Raw genomic sequence first — 19,162 nt, 5'->3', positions numbered from 1 at the left:
TTCGGGTCGAGGCCCTTCTTCAGACTTCAAGCCTCATTCACCCATCCCTTCTCTCCAGAGATGCTGCCTGTCCCGCCGTGTTGCTCCGGCATTTTGTGTCTACCTTTGATTTAAAACAGCATCTGCAGTTCTTTCCTACTCTCACTGAAATCAAAAACCCCAGAGGTGTTGACACCAGTTCGCACTCCCCTTCCTCCAGGTGTGATAGCGGCACGACGACCGAGTGGGGATCTATCTGCATGGAGTGAGCGGGCCTGCGGGCCGGGCGCCTGGTTGTCCTGGTAACGGTGGGCGGAGGCCGCAGCCGCAGTCGCAGTCGCAGCCGCCATGGAGCAGGGCGACGGCGACGGCGACGGCGACGCGCAGGCCTCGGCCCTGTGGGCGCGGCGCAGCAAACTCTTCATGCAAACCCATAATTTCCGGGCGTTCGGGAAGATGTTCGGCCCCGCGGGGGATCGCCGGAGGATTGCCGCTCCCGCCGCAAGCCGGAACCGCCCGCGGTCGTGGCCCGAACCGCTGCCCCGCCTGCAGGAGGCCGAGGATGAGCAGGCGCCCGGCGACCAGCCACTTGAGGTCTACCGTGTGTGGCTGGCGAACAAGAGGCGGCAGAGGGCCGAGCTGGAAGCCATGGCCGACGTGAAGAGCTGGATCAACAGCAAGATCGGGGCCACTGACATGGAGCTGCGAGTCCTGGAGTCGCTGGAGCGTAAACCCGAAGCAGGGGAGCCGATGCCTGAGCCTGTGCCTGAGCCTGAGCCAGAGTATCAACCCAAACTCAAGGTCTGCAGCCACTACCTGTGCACTGGGCTTTCCCATCGTTTAACCCTGTTGGGCCTGGCATGCCTGGCATTCCTGGCTTCCTTTTCCCTTCCACTCCCATCTACCCCCTTCTTTCCCACCCCCACCATCTATCCCCTTCCCCCCCCCCCCCATCTATCCCCTCCCCCCCCCCCCATCTATCCCCTTCCCCCCCCCCATCTATCCCCTTCCCCCCCCCCCATCTATCCCCTTCCCCCCCATCTATCCCCTCCTCCCCCCCATCTATCCCCTCCTCCCCCCCCATCTATCCCCTCCCCCCCCATCTATCCCCTTCCCCCCCATCTATCCCCTCCCCCCCCAATCCCCTCCCCCCCCCATCTATCCCCTCCCCCCCCATCTATCCCCTCCCCCCCCATCTATCCCCTCCCCCCCCATCTATCCCCTCCCCCCCCATCTATCCCCTCCCCCATCTATCCCCTTCCCCCCATCTATCCCCTCCCCCCTCTACCCCTTCCCCCTCCCCATCTACCCCTACCCCCTCCCCCCATCTACCCCTTCCCCCTCCCCCATTTACCCCTTCCCTCTCCACCCCCCATCTACCCCTTCCCCCTCCACCCCCCATCTACCCCTCCACCCCCCCATCTACCCCTTCCCCCCCCATCTACCCCTTCCCCCCCCATCTACCCCTTCCCCCCATCTACCCCATTCCTCCTTCCCCATCTACCCCATCCATCCCTCCCCATATGGCCCCTTTGCTCTCTCCTCATCTGGCCCCTTTGTGCTTCCCCTCCCTCCCTCCCTATCTGCCCCTTCTCTCTGACCTCATGTCGCCTTCCTTCCCTCCGTATCTGTCCCTTCCCCTCTGCCTCCCCTTCCTTCCCTCCCACCCTCTCTAGCTGCCTCTCCCTCACTTCAAGCTGCTACCTTTTCTCTGCAGTTGCCAATTCCCCCTCTCCCATTGCCAAGCTCCTCCTTCTCTATCTCTGTCTGTCCCCGGTTACAAGAAGAAAGTTTATTTTAAAATTTCTTGTTCTGTAATGATCTGCGGAAAGCTAACTTATCATTCTTATCTAGCCTAATGCAGCCGTGACTCCAGAACACTGTAACATGGTTGACTCTTAACGTTATTAAAATGGTTATTTCTGGATTGATATTTACATTTTGTGGGTTAATTCAATATATTAAAGGATTTCTGCTGCTTAATGGAGGCAAATGGGATTAGTGTAGGTGGTCACAAAGGATTCATGATCCAGGTGGGCCGAAGGGCCATTTCTATGCCGTACAATTCTATCACTTTAATTTATTAATGTGCTAATAATAGTAGAGAAATGTAATGTTTTCATTGGTGTATTACAGAAAATGACTAGACACAAGCGTAACAAAACGGTGACAATTCATCTACCTACTCTGGAACCAGTTAAGCAACTCCATGAATATTTAAGTAAAAAAAGGCTACGATTTGTAGATTTCTTCAGAAATAGTGATCGAGGAAATAATGGCAAACTCTCAAAAGGTGATATATTGGCAGCATTTGAAAAGGTGAGCACGAACATAACATTTGGGATCAATGGCAACATCATGTAATGAATGACTCACCCAACACTCCAAAACCTTCTATCCTTTATAGGGCAGAAGTAAGAGGTGTGATAAAAGACTCTCCACTTCGATGAGGTGGCACATGATGAAGCTGGTAGAGCCGCTGCCACACAATTCCTGAGACCCATATTCAATCCTGACCTCGGGTGATATCTGTGTAGAGTGTGGATGTTCTTTCTGTGACTTTGTGGCTTTCCTTCAATTCCTGGAGTCATAGAGCTCGTCAGTATGAAAACGGGCCCCCTTGGTCCAACTCGTCCATGATAACCAATTTGACTAACTGAGCTGTTCCCATTTGCCTGTTCCTGTTCCTGGCCCATATCCCTCCAAACCTTCCTATCCATGTTCCTGTCTATGTGTATTTTAAAGATAGATAGATTGATCAGAGATAGATAGATTCTTGATTAGTATGGGTTTCAGAGGTTATGGGAAGAAGGCAGGAGAATGGGTTTAGGAGGGAGAGATAGATCAGCCATGATTGAATGGCGGAGTAGACTTGATAGGCCGAATGGCCTAATTCTACTCCTATTCCTTATGACCTAAATATTCCAATTGTACCCACCTCAAACACTACCTTTGACAAATTGTTCCATCAGTGTGCAAAATGGTGATCTCATCATCAGTGCAAAATTTGCCTCCTTATTAAGTCTTTTCCATTTCATCTTAATCCTATTCCCTCTAGTTTTTCACTCTCCTTTGCAGGAGTAGAGACCATGACTATTCACCTTATCTATGCCCCTCACGTTTCTATATGCCTCTCTCAGGTTTAAAGTTTACATGTCTCTCTAATGCTGCCTATGTTCCAGGGGAAAAATGTTTTAACCTATCCAGCCTCTCCTTATGACTCAAAACCTTCAGTCCTGCTAACATCCTTGCAAATCTTTCTTCTATTATTTAAATTTTAATTACATTGTTCCTATGGCAGGTGACCGGGAATATATTTGATACTGTAAATATGGCCTTATCACTGTCTTATGTAGCTGTATAACTGTAACATGATGTCCCAACTCCTGAGTCTGAAGAAGGGTCTCGACCCGAAACATCACATAGAAACATAGAAACATAGAAAATAGGTGCAGGAGTAGGCCATTCGGCCCTTCGAGCCTGCACCGCCATTCAATATGATCATGGCTGATCATCCAGCTCAGTAACCTGTACCTGCCTTCTCTCCATACCCTCTGATCCCTTTAGCCATAAGGGCCACATCTAACTCCCTCTTAAATATAGCCAATGAACTGGCCTCAACTACCTTCTGTGGCAGAGAATTCCACAGACACCACTCTCTGTCATATCATATCATATCATATATATACAGCCGGAAACAGGCCTTTTCGGCCCACCAAGTCCGTGCCGCCCAGCGATCCCCGTACATTAACACTATCCTACACCCACTAGGGACAATTTTTACATTTTACCCAGCCAATTAACCTACATACCTGTACGTCTTTGGAGTGTGGGAGGAAACCGAATATCTTGGAGAAAACCCACGCAGGTCACGGGGAGAACGTACAAACTCCTTACAGTGCAGCACCCGTAGTCAGGATCGAACCTGAGTCTCCGGCGCTGCATTCGCTGTAAAACAGCAACTCTACCGCTGCGCTACCGTGCCGCAGAAATGTTTTCTCATCTCGGTCCTAAAAGACTTCCCCCTTATCCTTAAGCTGTGACCCCTGGTTCTGGACTTCCCCAACATCGGGAGCAATCTTCCCGCATCTAGCCTCTCCAACCCCTTAAGAATTTTATATGTTTCAATAAGATCCCCCCTCAGTCTTCTAAATTCCAGCGAGTATAAGCCTAGTCTAGCCAGTCTTTCTTCATATGAAAGTCCTGCTATCCCAGGGATCAATCTGGTGAACCTTCTCTGTACTCCCTCTAAGGCTAGAATGTCTTTCCTCAGATTAGGAGACCAAAACTGTACACAATACTCCAGGTGCGGTCTCACCAAGGCCCTGTACAACTGCAGCAGGACCTCCCTGCTCCTATACCCAAATCCTCTTGCTATATATGTCCTATTGAGTTACTCTAGCACTTTGTGTTTCACTCAAGGTTCCATCATCTGCAGTTCCTTGCATTTCTGCAAGTTGTTAAAATGAAGAACAATCTTGACTAGTAAGGGAAATAGGTGGGGGGAGAAGGTGTGTGTGTGTGTGTGTGTGGGGGGGGAAGAGAGGTAAACCCAGCTTTAATTTCTCCAGTGGGTCAGATTTGTCAGGGGTTTTTTTGCTGTTCATTTCCAACATCTATTGTCTTCCCAGCTTCTCTACGGAAAGAATTTGGGAATACGACAACAAATCATTTTAGATTATCAATTGTGTATTTGTTCTCTTGGAGTGGTTTCAACAAATTGACTGTAACTAATTCACTCATCTTTTGATAAGATGGGTGTAAAATATTTTTATTTCTATGATCCCTTTGCAATTTTTTCCAATCTCTGGTTGGTGTGTGTATGGACATTTCTGTGCGTGGTATTTACTGTGAACAAGTGAAATGCTACGGTCTTGCTACCAGGGTTTATAGTAACTTGGTGATTTTTATTTTGACGCTTGGAGCAATATATTGTTTTAATGGTTCAATGCAAATAGATCTTTGAGAGCGAGAGATTTTAGTAAAAGTGACCAGAAGTAGACTTGGCTATGAAGAAAAACAATTTATAGTCCAAGATCTGTATTTAATAAATCAGATATGCATAAATCAGGTATGCATCTCTAACCAAATATTAACAACGCTAACTATGTAATGTGGTTAGGCGCAGATGCATGGCCGTGGAATGTTCTGTTAATAAGCACGCTTTCACAGAATTGAATCTTTTAAAAACAATCAATACTGTTATCATAAATGCTGAGTAATGGATTCTAATGATGCATGCAAGGTTTATTTGTGGGTGACTGAATTTCGTCCAATATTGGATGACAAATAAAGCTATCTTGAATCTTGAATCTTCAACACTAATGTACCTTTGCATGTCCTATAAGTGACAGTGTCGCTCAGCAGGAGGACAGTTTTAGAGTATGTGACTAATCTTCCTGAATCACTTCATTGTGGGCTGTATTTCAGTGTAGCAAAGTTAATGGATGTGTTATTCGCACGAGTTTTAGATTAAAAATCGCAGTGATAACTTAAACGTATTTTCTGCAAAGTGCTTAGTTGGGTTATCCATTTCTCCACAGAAGCTTTTTAATGTAACCAGTTGGCAGAATGAGACAGATCACATTTCATAAGAGTATTCATGAGTATTTTATTTCATGCCTAATGTTTCTAAATTAAGTAGCAGCAACCTAATGGGTTGTGACCACTGTGATTCTAAACCATACTAACCCAGGAAAGTTAAGCACAATTCCACAGTTCTCTGCTGCCAGTTATATCTTTTAAATCCAAAGAGGGAGTTTAAAAAAATAATTGGCATCTATCTTTCGAGCTATAAAATAATTAAATCAATTTATAAAAAGTACTAAGATGCTGAAAATCTGAAATAAAAGTAGGAATGCTGTAAACACTCAGTAGCTTGGGTAGTAATGTATCTTGCTACACGTGACAATAATAAACTAATACCAGTACATGGGAAAGGAGAAACGGTTAGCATTTCAGTTCCAAGATCCTTCACCAGAACTGGGAAAGAGTGAAAATAAATTGCATTGTTTTCGTTCTTTCAAAATGAGTTGTTCTGAATATTATGCAGGGAAATATGATGTGTATTGAAATGTTGCCAAAACTGTTCCTAATTTGTTTCATTGGGTTGTTTAAATTAATACTGATTAGCTAATTAATTTATTGCATCGTATGGGAGGCGCATTCCCAATCTCATTGTACCCCTGTACAATGACAATAAAGATATATTGTATTGTATTGTAGCCATGAATTGATAAATCAGTTAGAGTCTTCTTTGAGTGTTTAAGAAGGAACTGCAGATACTAGTTTAAACCAAAGATAGACACAAAAAGCTGGAGTAACTCGGCGGCATAGGCAGCATCTCTGGAGAGAAGGAATGGGTGGCATTTCAGGTCGAGACCCTTCTTCAGACTTTTGATATTGGTTGTTAGCCAGAATATTAGTGGAATTTTGGATAGGTGACATTTTGGGTCTCGATGAATTCTCTATCTTTGGTTATTTTCCCATTACTAGTAATGTGATTCCTTCCACAATGTATAGATCTGCCTTAGGAAGGGGCATGCTGACTTCATATCAATTTGATTGCATCTCGGCTATTTTTCTGACTGGCCAGTGATTACTCTTCCTCCAGTTGTCCAGACCCCTTTATCTGGAATTCTCCTTCTAAACTTCTCCACTCAGTCATTTCCTTCTCCACCATTTAGAACGGAGATGAGGAAGAACTTTTTCAGTCAGAGAGTGGTGAAGGTGTGGAATTCTCTGCCTCAGAAGGCAGTGGAGGCCAGTTCGTTGGATGCTTTCAAGAGAGAGCTGGATAGAGCTCTTAAGGATAGCGGAGTGAGGGGGTATGGGGAGAAGGCAGGAACGGGGTACTGATTGAGAGTGATCAGCCATGATCGCATTGAATGGCGGTGCTGGCTCGAAGGGCTGAATGGCCTACTCCTGCACCTATTGTCTATTGTCCTCTAAAATCGTGTATCTTCTGGTCACTAGTTTCAACATCATTTAGTTTGGCATCTTAAGTTTGTTTTCAACTTTGTGAAATCTAATAGAATGCTGTCCAACAATGCTTTTTAAATGTGCAATGGAGTCATACAGCACAGAAACGGGTCCTTTGGTCCAACTTGCCCATGCCAACCAAGATACCCCATCTACGCTAGTCCCACCTGCTGGCATTTGGCCCATGTCCCTCTAAACCTTTCCTATCCATGCACCTGTCCAAATGTCTTTGAAATGTTGAATTGTAAAAACTAGTTCATTTGGTTGCATGAAGTACATGTATTAGGCTCTGCACACTTCCAATGCCATGTCATGCCCCATTGAATTCCCATGACTGACCTAAATCGTTTTTTGACTACAAAAGGATGCACCTGGTAATGAATAAAATAACACATTTGACCTACCACATTTATCATAGTGATGATCAAATGAAGTATTTGCTATCTGTGATTATCCACTTGTCTTGCAGGACCTTAAATGCTGGAAATGTTTCGATCCCACAAATGATTAAAGTCTCTTCTCAAATGGACTCTAGAAATAAAATTTCTGCTCCAGTCAAATCCATATTAAGCAGACCTGCTTGACTCTCAAGGGAGGTGGGGTGCTGCCTGAAATTCTGCAGACACTTACTAATACTAGTTTTGAATTATGTTTGCACTGTGTAATTAGAGAGTTCTGTCTGTGTAAACATCAGAATGTTTTGCCAATGAGGTTTTAATGGAATAAATGACTGTGACGTATAAATTTCCAGGTGCAAATGATGTTGTCATCATAAATAGATTTAGAATAGAGATTGAGGATACTGTACATTAGACGTGTGTTCATTACAAGTAGAATGTAATACTCTTCCAGAATAAGTTTTAAGGCACGAGCCTCATGATTTTGGTACATTTTAAACAAGAACTGCAAGAGCATACAGAGACCTGAACTAAAAATAGCTGAAAATACTCATCGGGTCAGGCTGTATCTGTGTAGCGAGGAACATATTTTATTTTACTGATAAATTACCTTTCAACAGAATATGGAAACGTTTGAAAAGGAAATAAATGTGGTTGCAAAGAAAGGAGCAGAGATGGGGAGAGTGCAGGGGGGGGTCTCCGATTAGATGGCAATGAGGATTAAGAGCGATCCAAGTAGTGGAAGTAAAGGCTGATGAATAACAAAAGGCATTTTCTGGTGAAGTATGAAAAGAGATAAATGAACTCCAAAGACGTACAGGTATGTAGGTTAATTGGCTGGGTAAATGTAAAAATTGTCCCTAGTGGGTGTAGGATAGTGTTAATGTACGGGGATCGCTGGGCGGCACGGACTTGGAGGGCCGAAAAGGCCTGTTTCCGGCTGTATATATATGGTATGGTATGGTATGAATGCTAACATTCCATTCGCTTTCTTCACTGCCTGCTGCACCTGCACGCTTGCTTTCAATGACTGGTGCACCATGACACCCAGGTCACGTTGCATCTCCCCTTTTCCTAATTGGCCACCATTCAGGTAATACTCTGCTTTCCTGTTCTTGCCGCCAAAGTGGATAACCTCACATTTATCGACATTATATTGCATCTGCCATGCATTTGCCCACTCTCCTATCTATCCAAGTCACTCTGCAGCCTCCTAGCATCCTCCTCGCAGCTAACACTGCCACCCAGCTTCGTGTCATCTGCAAACTTAGAGATGTTGCATTCAATTCCCTCGTCCAAATCATTAATATATATTGTAAATAACTGGGGTCCCAGCACTGAGCCTTGCGGTACCCCACTAGTCACTGCCTGCCATTCTGAAAAGGACCCGTTTATTCCTACTCTTTGCTTCCTGTCCGCCAACCAATTCTCTATCCACCTCAGCACTGAACCCCCAATACCGTGTGCTTTAAGTTTGTACCCCAATCTCCTATGTGGGACCTTGTCGAAGGCCTTCTAAAAGTCCAGATATAACACATCGACTGGTTCTGCCTTATCCACTCTACTAGTTACATCCTCGAAAAATTCTATAAGATTCGTCAGGCATGATTTGCCTTTCATAAATCCATGCTGACTTTGTCCGATGATTTCACCACTTTCCAAATGTGATGCTATCACATCTTTAATAACTGACTCTAGCATTTTCCCCACTACCGATGTTAGGCTAACTGGTCTATAATTCCCCGTTTTCTCTCTCCCTCCCTTTTTAAAAAGTGGGGTTACATTAGCTACCCTCCAATCCTCAGGAACTACTCCAGAATCTAAAGAGTTTTGAAAAATTATCACTAATGCATCCACTATTTCTGAGGCTACTTCCTTAAGCACTCTGGGATGCAGCCTATCTGGCCCTGGGGATTTATCGGCCTTTAATCCATTTAATTTACCTAACACCACTTCCCGACTAACCTGGATTCCTCCATCTCGTTAGACCCCCGGTCCCCTGCTATTTCCGGCAGATTGTTTATGTCTTCCCTAGTGAAGACAGAACCAAAGTAGTTGTTCAATTGGTCTGCCATCTCCTTGTTCCCTATGATCAATTCACCTGTTTCCGACTCCAGAGTTTAGATAAACGGTGCGGAAACAGGCCCTTTGGCCCAACAGGCCCTTCGGCTGTGGGAACTGAGAGATAAGCGCCCATTCCTTCTCTCCAGAGATGCTGCCTGACCCGCTGAGTTACTCCAGCATTTTGTATCTACCTCCCAACTCCTGAACTCAATACCCTGATTGAAGAAGGGTCTCGACCCGAAACATCATCTATTCCTTCTCGCCAGAGATACTGCCTGTCCCGCTGAGTCCAGCATTTTGTGCCTACCCTGACTGATGAAGTCAAGTGTGCCAAATGCCTTCTTCACCACTCAGCCCACCTGTGTCACCACCTTCATGGACCCCTGGGTCTATCTACACCGACAAGACTAAGGAGTTGGTAGTGGACTTTAGGAGGAGAGGAACACCCCTGTCCCCTGTCTCCATCAATGGTGTGGATGTGCAGATTACCAGGGAGTACAAATATTTTGGAGTGTACGTGGACAGTAAACTGGACTGGTCCAGGAACACTGAGGCTCTGTGCAAGAAAGGACAGAGCCGGCTGTGCTTTTTGAGAAGGCTCCACTCCTTCAATGTCTGCGGTAAGATGCTGCAGATGTTCTACCAATCGGTGGTAGCCAGTGCCATCTTCTTTGCTGCCATCTGCTGGGCAAAGGCTGCGGATGCCAATAGAATCAACAAACTCATCAGGAAGGCTGGCTCTGTCCTGGGGGCGGAGTTGGATTCATGGGAGGTGGTCTTGGAGGGGAGTATGATCCTCAAACTGCGGAGCACCCTGGATAATACAGCTCTCCCCCTCCATGACACACTGGTCAACATGAGGAGTACCTTCAGCAATAGACTGGTTCCACCAAGATGCAGGACAGAACGCCATAGGAGATCCTTCTTCCCTTTGGCTATCAAACTGTACAACTCCTCCCCCTTCTGTTGTGAGGTAGACTGAGACTGAGACTGACTCCCCTCCCCCCCACTATCTTTGCACATCCCCCAAGCCTTTCCACTTGTCACTTTAATTTCATGTATTTTGTGTTTTTATGACTGTTGACAGATCAATTTCCCTCCTGTGATGAATAAAGTTATATTGTATCATATCTATAAATCTCCCCAGGCCCTACCATTTACTGTGCAAGTCTGCAGTGGTGTGTCGTACCAAAATAAAAAATCTCACATTTATCTGGCCCAATTGATCAAGATTCCGTTGTAATTGTAGATGACGTTCTTCACTGTTCAATGTAACTCCAATTTTAGTGTCATCTGCAACCTTACTAACAATGCCACTTATATTCACATCCAAATCATTGATATAAATAAAATACTACACTGGTCCCAACATTGATTCCTGTGACTGAAAAATATTCCTCTACCACCATGCACTGTGTCTGACCTTCAAACCAATTTCAGATCCAATTGACTAGGTGGCCCCCGATCCCATGTGATCTAACCTTCTGAGTATCCTCTCCGAGTGCCCCTGTTATGTATTTCCTTCTCAAAATGTAGCTCCTTCTCTCTTTCTTCCACCTTTATCTCTCCTGCAGCAATGGTACCCTGGAACATTGGGTTGCCAGTTCCATCTCTTCCTCAGCTACGTTACTCTAAAAGCTATTCTATCTCTGTCTCTTGTGCCTATCCCTGCCTTGAGTTCATCTGCCTTACCCGTTAAAAACTGAATTACAATAAATGCAGTTTAAACAATCAAACTTCCCTCAATCCCCACCATACTCCTATCTTTTTTGTCAACAGAACTTGCTCACTTTAACCTGCATTTGCCTGAACTTTCTCATCTGCCTTGACACTGCTTTTGGTCCCAATCCGCTGCTAGACTAGTTTAAACAATCCTGAGTAGCTCTAGCAAATCTCATGGCAGATATTGGTCCAGCTCCAGTTTAGGTGCAATCCATCCTCTTGTACAAGTCATCTCTGTGCCAGAAGAGATTGTAATGGTCTGCACCCTTCACCAGCTCCTCAGCCACGCTTTTACCTGTCGTACCTTCCTATTCCTTCCCTTCCTACTCTAGCACAAAGATTATTATTCTTGAGGTCCTGCTTTATAATCTCATGCCTACTTCCCTCTATTTACTCTGCAGAGCTCAGGCCTTTTTCTATCTGTTGTTGGTGCCAATAATTGCAAAGGCTTCAGCCTGCCTACCCTCTCCCTTGAGAATCTTCTACATCTGCCCAGAGAAATCCTTGACCCTGGCACCCAGGAGGTAACATACCTTCCTGGTAGGAAGGAACTGCAGATGGTGGTTTAAACCGAAAATAGACACAAAATGCTGGAGTAACTCAGCAGGACAGGCAGCATCTCTGGAGAGAAGGAAAGGGTGACGTTTCGGGTCGAGACCCTTCAGTCTGAATTTTGTCAGCATTTTGTGTATACCTTCCTGGTACTTCTTTTACAGCCACAAAATCTCCTGCTGGATGCACTTCCCACAGTTGGCGTCACCAAGCACATTGGAACTTTCCCTGATGTAACAGAAGATTGCAGGCCCTTGACGAGGATCTTTGTTTCTTCTTTAGTCACAGGCAACGTCCCACACGACTGGAGTGTGGCCATTGTTGTTCGTTTGTTTAAGAAAGGAAGTTGAGAGAATCTAGGGAACTAGAGGCCATTGAGCCTCATGACAGTGGTTGGGAAACTATTGGAGATAATTCTTTGAAATAGGATTTACTCCCATTTGGAGGAGAATAGGCTACTTGGGGATAGCCAGCATGGCTTTGTACGTGACAGGATGTGCTAACTAACTTGATTGAATTCTTTCAGAAGGTGATAAAGGAGATTGATGAAGGTGGGGTGGTGGGTGATGTATACATGGATTTTGGTAAGGCTTTCGATAAGGTCCCTCATGGTAGGCTGCTCCAGAAGATGCACAGAATTCACAGTGACTTAGTCGTGTGGAGTCAGAGTTGGTTTATTCAAAGAAGACAGGGTTATGGTGGATTGTAGATATTCGGGTTGGACGTCTGTGACCAGTGGAGTTCTGCAGGGATCTGTGCTGGGATCTCTGCTCTTTGTGATATATATAAATGGCTTGGAAGTAAATGTAGATGGGTTGGTGAGTACGTTTGCTGACAACACCAAAATTGGGAGAGTTGCATTCAGTGAGGAATGCTGTCAAAAGATACAGTGGAATATAGATCAGCGGCAGAAATGGCAGGGGGAGTTTAACCCAAGCAAGTGTGAGGTGTTGCACTTTGGGTGGTTGAATGTAAGGGGAGAGTATACAGTATACAGTCATAACAAGTCTCAAGAATGTGTATAGTATGCTTGCCTTCATTGCTGGGGGCATTGTGTAAAAGAGTCAGAAAGTCATGATGTAGCTCTATAAGGCTTTGGTTAGGCTGCATTGGTAGTATTGCGTGCAATTCTGGTCGCCCCCTTACAGGAAAGACGTGGAGGTTTTGGAGAAGGTGCAGAGGAGGCTTTCCAGAATGCTGACTGGATTAGAGGGTATCCGCTACAGGGAGAGTTTGGATAGACCTGGATTGTTTTCTCAGGAATGTCAGAGTTTGAGGGGAGACTTGAAAGAAGTATATCAAGTTATGAGAGGCATAGATATGGTAGATAGTCAGAGCCTTTTTTCTAGGGTGGAAATGTCCAACACTAGAAGGCATCGGTGCAAGGTGAGAGGGAGAAAGTTTAATGGATATGTGCAGAGCAAGTGCTTTACACAGAGAATGGTGGGGGCCTGGAACTCATTGGTAGGGGTGGAGGTGGAGGCAGATACGATAGTGGTGTTGAAGTGGCTTTTAGTTAGGCACATGGAAGTGCAAGGAATAGAGGGATATGAATCATGTCAGGCAGATGAAATCAGTTTAATTTGGCATCATGCTCAATGCAAACATTGTGGGCCGAATTAACTGTTCCTGTGCTGTACTGTTCTATGTTAAAGACAAAATTACTAAACTGGCCTTCCTTTGGCACTTTTAAGTTCTATGATCTTCTGGTGCCATAAGAAATTGTTATTGTGACTAATAAATGTATGGTATAGGTTAAAGGACAGAAATTTGATTTTGTTTTCTGGGGAATCCCAAAATTGTTTGCTCCATCATCCCTTCATGTCTCATAAACATTCTAATTTTTCACTTGCATCTAATACATTGTGTCAAAGTTGTGTGGACTGGTAGGTTATTGGCCACTATAAATTGTCCCTGGTGTGAAATGCTGTTTCTGATTCTTTCTCCAGTAATGTTGCCTGACCCACTACTACATGGTGCTATTTCAAATCCATTGTGTTATTTCTGAGCCATTTTGAACTCTGGTTCTTGTCTGTAACCCATCTCATTTCTTCTTCAAACCAAACATTGCAGCTACAACGACCCGGGTTTTCTATGAATATAAGGTATTACTTTTAACACACAGGCTTTTCCGACACACCTCTGTAACTGACTGATTTTATATTTACTATTGTATGTTGCATGTGTATATTACATTTTCAGACCATTCCATATATTACCTGTTCAAATAGATCAATCTTCCAATCACTGATCTGCAAATCAATGAATTGATCGAAAATCTTGGTGATCACACCAAGTGCATTCGTTTCAAAGTTCTTAACCTAGCACTAAACACCTGGAAAGAAGAATTGCGGCAAGAAAATGGAGAGAAACATTTCAGGAAAGGTAGGGATGGATTAAAGAAAATATATACGATTCAAAATGTTGTGTATCCAGGTCAACTCCAAAATTGTTAAACCAACTCACAAAAACATGGAAGACATTTCACTACACTTCCCTTTTCCTCCCCAATCCAAAAGGATTTGTATTCCTGCACTGACAACCTTTGATCTCTCACAGTCCTTGATGAATCTCTATTTAGTTTTCCATTAGCTAATGATAGGTGCAGAGAAGATTTACAAAAATGGTACCAGGGTGAAGAATCAGCTATGTAGCAAGACTAGAGAATCTGAGATTTTTCCCTTTTGGGAAGTGAAGATTGTAAAGTGTTTAGAATATTTCACGTTTGGTCAATAACTAGTCAATAACAATAATTTAATATAAGTGGCGAAAGAACTGAAGGAATCATGAGAATTATTTAAATATGGCGACTTACGGTTTAGATTACCGAAATTGAACACTTAGAGGGAGCATAGTGGTGCAGCAGGCAGAACTACAGCCTCGAGTCCAGAAACCCAATTTGATCCTGACCTGCGGTGCAGTCTGTGTGGAGTTTGCACATTCTCTTTGTGATCGAGTGGATTTTCTCTTGTGTCCCAAAGACGTGGCTGTTAGTAGGTTAATTGGTCAGTCTAAATAGAACCCAGGTGTAGGTGAGTGGTGGAATCTGGAGGGAGCTGTTGGGAATAGAACATAGGACAGTGCAGCATATCAACAGATCCTCTCCCCTGCTTGCATATGATCCATATCCTTCCATTCCCTGCATATCTATGTGCCTGTCCTATAGCCTCTTAAATACCACTAGCGTATTTGCTAGAAATGTGGGGGAATAAAGTCCTGACCCGAAATATCACCTATCCATGTTCTCCGGAGATGCTGCCTGACCCGCTGAGTTACTCCAGAACTTTTGTCTATTTCTATGTTGTATGACTATAGTAGAACCTGATTTTCACTTAATTGGGAGCCAAGAATGGAGGTGAATTTATCAAGGAACGGCAGCCAGCTCACACTTAAGTCCTCAACCATGCCTGACTCCAATTCACAGCATTTTATTCCTCACAGCTTTGCTACCAATCCTGACCAACAAAGGGTATCCCTGTGGAAGTTCTCAAATGTGAAGGTGACAAGCTTCATTCAAAAATGCACAAACCCATTACCCACATCTATGAAAATGGTAATCTAAGATACTCTGAGTCCCCACACTCACCTCAAGAAGGGAGACAAATCTGACAATGGTAAACACAGGGTGGTTTCCTTGCTCCCTGCCCTAGGGAAAGTCATTGACTTCTTCAACCACTTCTTCCCAGAGGCTGATGCAATCCAAATCTAGGTTCTGTCCACGTGAAAGCATGGTGGAGATTATCTTTACCAAGAAAAATAGGGGAAAGAGAATGTGGATAGGTGACATTTCAGGCTAGGTCCCTTCTTCAAATTGATTTCAGGGGAGGGTGGGGTGGGAGGTAGGGGAAGAAAGTTGGAAGAAATGAACAGCAGGGCTAAGCCTGACATTTCCTGCTCTTTCTCTCTTCACCTATTGCCAGGCTTTGTCCTGCCCTCCTTGCCCTCTGCCTTCTAGTTCTCGACTCTCATTACCGGAAACATCCCTTTTGCATCCTCTCTATCCAGGCCTTTCATTATCTGGTACGTTCCAATGAGATGCCCCCTCATCTCTTGGATGCTTTTAGGAGAGAGCTGGATAGAGCTCTTAAGGATAGCGGAGTGAGGGGGTATGGGGAGAAGGCAGGAATGGGTACTGATTGAGAGTGATCAGCCATGATCGCATTGAATGGCGGTGCTGGCTCGAAGGGCTGAATGGCCTACTCCTGCACCTATTGTCTATTGTCTATCTTTCTAAATTCCAGTGAGTACATGCCCAGATAATTCATATGCTCCTTATACGTAAACCCAATGGTCCCAGGGATCATTCTTATAAACCTCCTATGGACCCTCTCCAAACCCCACACATCCTTCCTCAGAAATGGAGCCCAAAACTACCCACAATATTCCAAATGGTGCCTCACAAGGTGGAGATGAATTATATATATGGGGACTTTTCCCCTTCCTCTCAGAAAATGTTAGACACTGGTGTCAGTATCTTTTGTGCAAGAGTCGCCACCATTGCAGCAGATGTCCTGTGATGTTAGAATGTTTTTTAAATTTTGGGGTGTTTTAATTCTAGTGGACGACTTGCCAGAGATTGCTGCATCCTCCAAACGTCCAAATAAAGCTGCTTCAGTTGCAAAAGATGGTCACCGTGTGTCCAGACATAAAGATTACTTGGCTGTGCCAACAGTCGTTCTGAGCGAAAAAAGGCCTTTCACAGCTGAAGAATTGGAGCAACTCAAAGTGAGGGATCAGGAGAGAAATATAAAGCAAACGGTGAGAATAGCAAAATGATTTAGGTATGGTTTTTCAGTAGAGTTTATTAGCAGGAATGTTTTTGAAGTATGAAATATAAATTAGAAAGCAAAATTTGCTTTGATTTTGTGCCTTTTATGCCCACAGTGGTCCAAAATGTTTTATAACCAATGTGTTAATTCTGAATGTATTGCTGCTTAAGAATGTTTTCACACAAAGTACCATGAGATAGGTGCCCAGCAAATCTATTTTGGTAATAGTTAAAGAATATATATTAGTGAAAACAAAATGAGAATCTCCTGTTTCGATTTGAATAGTTAAATACAATCTTACGTCCACCTGAAAGAAGGGTGACTAGAATTTTGTTGCATAGCACTGTTTTGTTCAGCACAACCAATGGAAAATTGATGCTTCCCAGTGTACAATAACATCGCTTTGCAATGTGAACCATGCCACTCTGTTAATTAAACCAATGATCCATTGTACGGATATGCAATATGCAGACTTCTGTATCGGATGCCCATGTAATTGTGTCACATCTTGTGCAACACTCGTTGGGAATGTTAACAGGATAAATCAGGCCACGTTTTACTAGATCAAGCTGATAGTTGTTCAGTCCAGTGGAACAAGGTCTTCAATGTTCAGCAGTAATGTGATTTAAAAGGCCATTCAGATCTGTTGCTCAAACTTCAGTTGGCTGGCCAGCTGTTGAGTCTGAAACATCAGGCCATCCCCAGTTACTGGAAGGGGTTCCAATTTTACAGACATTCATAAATTAATTTTGCCTATTACTTGGAAATCACACAGAAATCACTCGACATGGTAACCATGCTTCCACAATTTTATAATGAATGGGATCAAAAGCACATAATATTGATAGGAAAGAACAATTACTGAAAACAAAATGAGAGAAAAAGGAAACTTGTTCTGATATTCGTAGCAACCAATGTATACATCGGACTTTGGAATTTAATAATATTATGCGAGCTCGTTGTAGGGGAATCCACAAATTGGACATTTGCAACTCAGGGATGGCTTGCATAGATGATCGTCCTGATTGCAGACCTGCAGTCTGGTTCAATAATAATTGATTCTAATACACTGATCAACAGATTTTATTTTACTGCAAGGTTTTTCCTCCAAAATATCCCTCCAAACTCAAATGAGTGTCTGGAGAGTTTTCAGCAGAGAAAAAGCAGCTTGTCCTAATGTTTTTTTCCTTTTTGTACAGAGAAGAAAGGGGGTGGCACAGTAATTACTCAACAGCCAATTACAATCTTAATGCAAGTCACATGGTTACAGAGAAACACATGACAGAGTTACAGAAACAAAACTTAACACTTAACTTTCAATACATGTCCATATAAGGCTTTGTTTGTTCCAATAAGGAGTCATACTTATCTCTATAATTTCGCGCCATTCTGCAACTTTCGCTGGGTTTTTACTTCTGAGTTGATAAAGACAACATTCCATTCCAACTAAGCAAACACTATAGCAAGGCATCTATTTTTTACTTGCTAAAACAACAGCAGGACATCCATTTTACAACCCATAGCATTCCTCATCCTATATACTTTCACAGATATTTGTGGTGATGTCCACTGCCATTGTTATTTTAACACAAAACCTTCTTCTGATGGGTGTTTCTGCAATGATCCCACTGGATATGCTCATGGGATAAAATTGAAAGCCACGAGCCTAAGGCAATTTAGCTTTTGCAAGAGATATCGTGGACTGAGGAGTCTGTTCCCATGCTGTTCCATGTTCTCTGCCTCTGAGTGAGAAGGTCTCAAACTGAGTGAGAAGGTCTCGGCTCACTTCAACAGACTCCATCTCCCATATCTCTGAGTGCACATGCTTCTATCTTGAGCTCTCTGACGAGTGTTGTTCGACTAGTATTCATTATTTACTAGATGCCAATACTGTAGCATTTGTGTTCCTGCTTATCACCTTCCAAAAGTGGGTAAGAATAGGAAGGAGATCTGCAACGTGAGTGTAGAGAAGTAGGTAGGAGACTGAAAAGCAGGACTTCTAGGGTGGTTATCTCTGGGTTGCTTCCAGTACTTCGTGCTAATGAGAGTAGGAACAGGGAGATAGGGAATCTGAACGTGTGGCTAATGAGTTGGTGCAGGGGGCAGGGATTTAGATTTCTAGATTACTGGGATCTCTTCTGGGGCAGGGGTGACCTTTACAAAAGGGACGGGTTGCACCTTAATTGGAGGGAGACGGACATTCTGGCAGGCAGGTTTGCTAGTGCTACACGGGTGGGTTTAAACTAAACAGTGGGGGGGGTGGAGTCAACAACGTGGAAGCGTATACGTGCAGTTAACGGGAAGAGAGTGTAGGAAAGGTCACGTTTAAACTAACAGGGCAGGGGGATGGGAACCAATGCAAGGAGACAGAGGGACATAAAAGGAGGACAGAAGCAAAAGATAGAAAGGAGATAAGAAAAACAAACCTGAAAGCTTTGTGCCTTAATGAGAGGAGCATTAAGGTGGATGAATTGAATGTTCAGTTGGTAGTTAAGGAATATGATATAGTTGGAGTTATGGAGACATGGCTTCAGGGTGACCAAGACTGGGAGCTAAACATGCAGGGGTATACGATATTCAGGAAGGATAGACAGAAAGAAAGAGGAGGTGGGTGGCATTGCTGGTTAAAGAGGAGATTAATGAAATAGCAAGGAGAGACATTAGCTTGGATGCTGTAGAGTCGGTATGGGTAGAATT

The 19,162-nt window shown here is 44.0% G+C and overlaps 1 protein-coding gene across 1 annotated transcript in view; it reads left to right on the top strand.

Annotated features, from left to right (window-relative positions):
- Window positions 1-190: 190 nt before the first annotated feature.
- Window positions 191-19,162, top strand: part of efcab12 (EF-hand calcium binding domain 12) — a 50,839-nt gene continuing 31,867 nt past the window's right edge. The window contains exons 1-4 of the mRNA XM_078398964.1: window positions 191-780; window positions 2,116-2,298; window positions 13,928-14,081; window positions 16,255-16,454. Coding sequence (XP_078255090.1) covers window positions 328-780; window positions 2,116-2,298; window positions 13,928-14,081; window positions 16,255-16,454 — 990 coding nt within the window. The 5' untranslated portion in view covers window positions 191-327. The remainder of the gene's footprint in view (window positions 781-2,115; window positions 2,299-13,927; window positions 14,082-16,254; window positions 16,455-19,162) is intronic.

The sequence above is a fragment of the Rhinoraja longicauda genome, chromosome 5 (assembly GCF_053455715.1).
Source record: "Rhinoraja longicauda isolate Sanriku21f chromosome 5, sRhiLon1.1, whole genome shotgun sequence".
Taxonomy (NCBI): domain Eukaryota; kingdom Metazoa; phylum Chordata; class Chondrichthyes; order Rajiformes; family Arhynchobatidae; genus Rhinoraja; species Rhinoraja longicauda.
The sequence above is the reverse complement of the archived record's forward strand: the minus strand, read 5'-3'. Positions and strand labels throughout refer to the sequence as shown.